The following is a 2,976-nucleotide window of genomic DNA, read 5'->3' as shown; positions in this document are numbered from 1 at the left end:
AAATGCCATTTGGGCTGGCGTCTTCTCGGAGCGTGTGTGACTCCCACACCCCCCACACCCCCACACAACCCACACACCGCCCCCCCCGCCTCGAGCTCGCCTGGCAGAGGAGGCCCCCCCGCCACGCCCCGGGCGCTGCCCGTGGGGAGCCCGCAATCACTTAGGGGGCCGGAGAGCCCCTACCTGGGGGGCAGAGGGACTGGGAAGGGGGAGCACAGGGGGATGCTGCGCAGGCAGAGCGGACTTATTTCCCGAGTGGCAACTCCTCGGACGGGTGTCACGAAATAAAAACCTAACGTGCCCCTTCAGCTTTGCAACCCAGGGCTACGTAGCCTCCCTGCATTTCCAGCACTAAGATATATCGGCACTTAGAAACGTGGAAACGGCTCTCAGTGGTCTTTAGCTCATATGTCTCCTTCCCTATTTTTCTTTCTCCTGTTACAGATGTAATTCCTGTAGATCTATATGTGTTTTATGTACAATTTCGTATAATAAGTCACTGCAGCGATACTTTGTGGTCTCACCCTAGTTTTATGTTTGAAAATGCTATTTAAAGAAGCCTGTAAGATAGCATATTAGGAGGCTTTAAAAGCAGGTTGGAGTGTGGGGTGGACTTAAATTCGATGTAAATGCAAGAGTGGGGGGAAAAAAAAAAAACCCAAAGAAAACAAACCACATAGTTTTCATTTAGAAAAAAAAAATACAGTTAAGCAGACACACATACAAATGTGCAATCTTAGATTCTGGTCAGTACTTAAGAGCAGTATAATCAACAGGAAGGAGCACTTACCTATTGAAAAGGATGGTTTAATTATATATTAATATATATTAGCTTTAAGTCTTCCCAATAAAATGTACACAAAATACCCCCTTCGATCAGATTAGCTCCCATATTAGCCTGGGTAAGAAAAAGAATTCTAAAAAGTGGAAGAAAAAATGTATAAAAATGTTGAAAGAACCTACAGTTCCTTATTAGGCGAAGATACAATATTTATTCCTTGTCTCCTGGGATGAAGCTCCTCTATCTATTGTCCTCCCAGTTCTCAGTGCTGATGCTTAATTTTCAAAACTTCTATATTACCAAGGGACCTACGACATCAGCCAAAGAAATACCCAGCAAGTACAAAATCTGATCCAGGGAGCAGCTTTTGTGCAGAGGGAAAATTTTGTTCCTACAGGTTTTTAAGGAGGTGCATGGAAAAGCGAGAGATCTGATCTATGCAGATACATTGCAAATTCTCTCTGTCTGTTGAGATTTTTTCTAAAAAAAATCGGGGAAATACATGAACTTTGGATTTTTCAAATTTTTTCTTTCTTTTTTTTTTTTTTTTTTAATTTGGAGAGGGGAATTTTATCCAGAGGTTTTTTCCTCCTTTTTTTTTTTTTCGGAGAACCAAAAAATGTCAACTACCTTTCCAGGTCTCGTCCACGATGCAGAGGTATTTTGTGTGTGTGAGAGCGTGTGTGTGTGTGTGTGCGCGCGTGTGCGGATGTGTGTGTGCGTGTGTGTGCATATGTGTGTGTATGTGCCTGTGTGGTTGTTTCCATTTTTTTTTTAATCCATATTGGACCGTTACATTTAATTATAATCCGGCTTCAGAGATAACTTAAAGAAGTATAGAGAGAAAATTCGTTATGACATCTGTCGCCAGAAAGGGCAACTCATTACCACGTTAAAACCGTTGCCAGAACGAAAATCAGAATAATACCCCTAATAATATAATGAAGTGGAGAGAAATCACCACCAGCTCGCCAGGAATGGGGAGTTCTCACTAAAAAGCAGGACTCTCCTTTTCTTTCGAAACGCAGGAAAAGGAGGGGGGGGGGAATTTTGGATCTGATTCGTTATTTTGAAAAGAAAGAAAAATAGGGGTTCAAAAAAAAAAGGAGGAAAGGAAGGGAGAAAGGGAGGCAAGCAGGCGGCAAAGCTTTCTCAATGTGTAACGCTGTAACATAGGGACGGGACTTGTGTGTATTCTCGGTAGTTTCCTCTGTTTGATGACTTTTTTGGTGTCAGCCCCAGATATTACAGCTGTGATCAGGAGGTGGATGGCTAGATGGGTGGATGGACAGATAGAAAGATAGATAGTTTTTATTGCAGTGCGTGGATTCCTTTCGCTTGATGGTATTAAGCGCAGGCTGGGCTGTTTATGATTTTGTGAACAGACCTTTATGGCACCAGCCCAAGGTAGGAAAGGATCTTTTGTTGCTGGGGTTGCCGCTCGCAGGCTTAGACTTTCTGCAGGGGGAGAAGCTATGCAGGACAGCGTGCTTGGAAGAACCGCACCCGGGGTTTTCAATGACAAACCTCCAGTTTTGGGGTCTTCTTTTCGCTTCTTCCTTTCAGATACGTCATGACGGATCAAACAGTTACCGTTTGATGCAGCTTGGATGCCTGGAGTCTGTGGCCAACTCGACCGTCGCCTATTCCTCCTCATCTCCTCTCACTTACTCTACCACGGGCACTGAGTTCGCCTCCCCGTACTTCTCCACTAACCACCAGTACACCCCACTGCATCACCAGTCCTTCCACTACGAGTTCCAACACAGCCACCCGGCAGTCAACCCCGACGCTTACTCCTTGAACTCTCTCCACCACTCCCAGCAGTACTACCAGCAGATCCACCATGGGGAACCCACTGATTTTATCAACCTGCACAATGCCCGGGCGCTCAAGTCCTCTTGCCTGGACGAGCAGAGGAGAGAGCTGGGGTGCTTAGATGCTTACCGCCGCCACGACCTATCTCTTATGAGCCATGGGTCCCAATATGGGATGCATCCAGATCAAAGACTCCTGCCAGGACCAAGCCTCGGGCTTGCAGCCTCGGGAGCAGACGATTTGCAGGTAAATAGCATGCGATCTCCTCTCGAGGTACTTTCTTCTCCCCTCCCCCTGCCCTGGTCCCCCCTCACCCTCCCCATTTTCCTCTGTTCAGAATAGCTCATACAAAGGAGGGAAGATTCCTCAAAAATCCG

The 2,976-nt window shown here is 46.1% G+C and overlaps 1 protein-coding gene across 1 annotated transcript; it reads left to right on the top strand.

The window, feature by feature from the left end:
- Window positions 1-1,400: 1,400 nt before the first annotated feature.
- Window positions 1,401-2,845, top strand: LOC104622875 (transcription factor AP-2-delta-like; the record flags this gene model as incomplete). Its single annotated transcript, XM_010289788.1, has 2 exons — window positions 1,401-1,439; window positions 2,348-2,845. Coding segments are annotated over exons 1-2 (537 nt in total), but the record flags the coding sequence as incomplete, so codon positions are not given.
- Window positions 2,846-2,976: the final 131 nt, after the last annotated feature.

The sequence above is a fragment of the Phaethon lepturus genome, unplaced genomic scaffold (genome assembly GCF_000687285.1).
Source record: "Phaethon lepturus isolate BGI_N335 unplaced genomic scaffold, ASM68728v1 scaffold53796, whole genome shotgun sequence".
NCBI classification, from domain to species: domain Eukaryota; kingdom Metazoa; phylum Chordata; class Aves; order Phaethontiformes; family Phaethontidae; genus Phaethon; species Phaethon lepturus.
The sequence above is the reverse complement of the archived record's forward strand: the minus strand, read 5'-3'. Positions and strand labels throughout refer to the sequence as shown.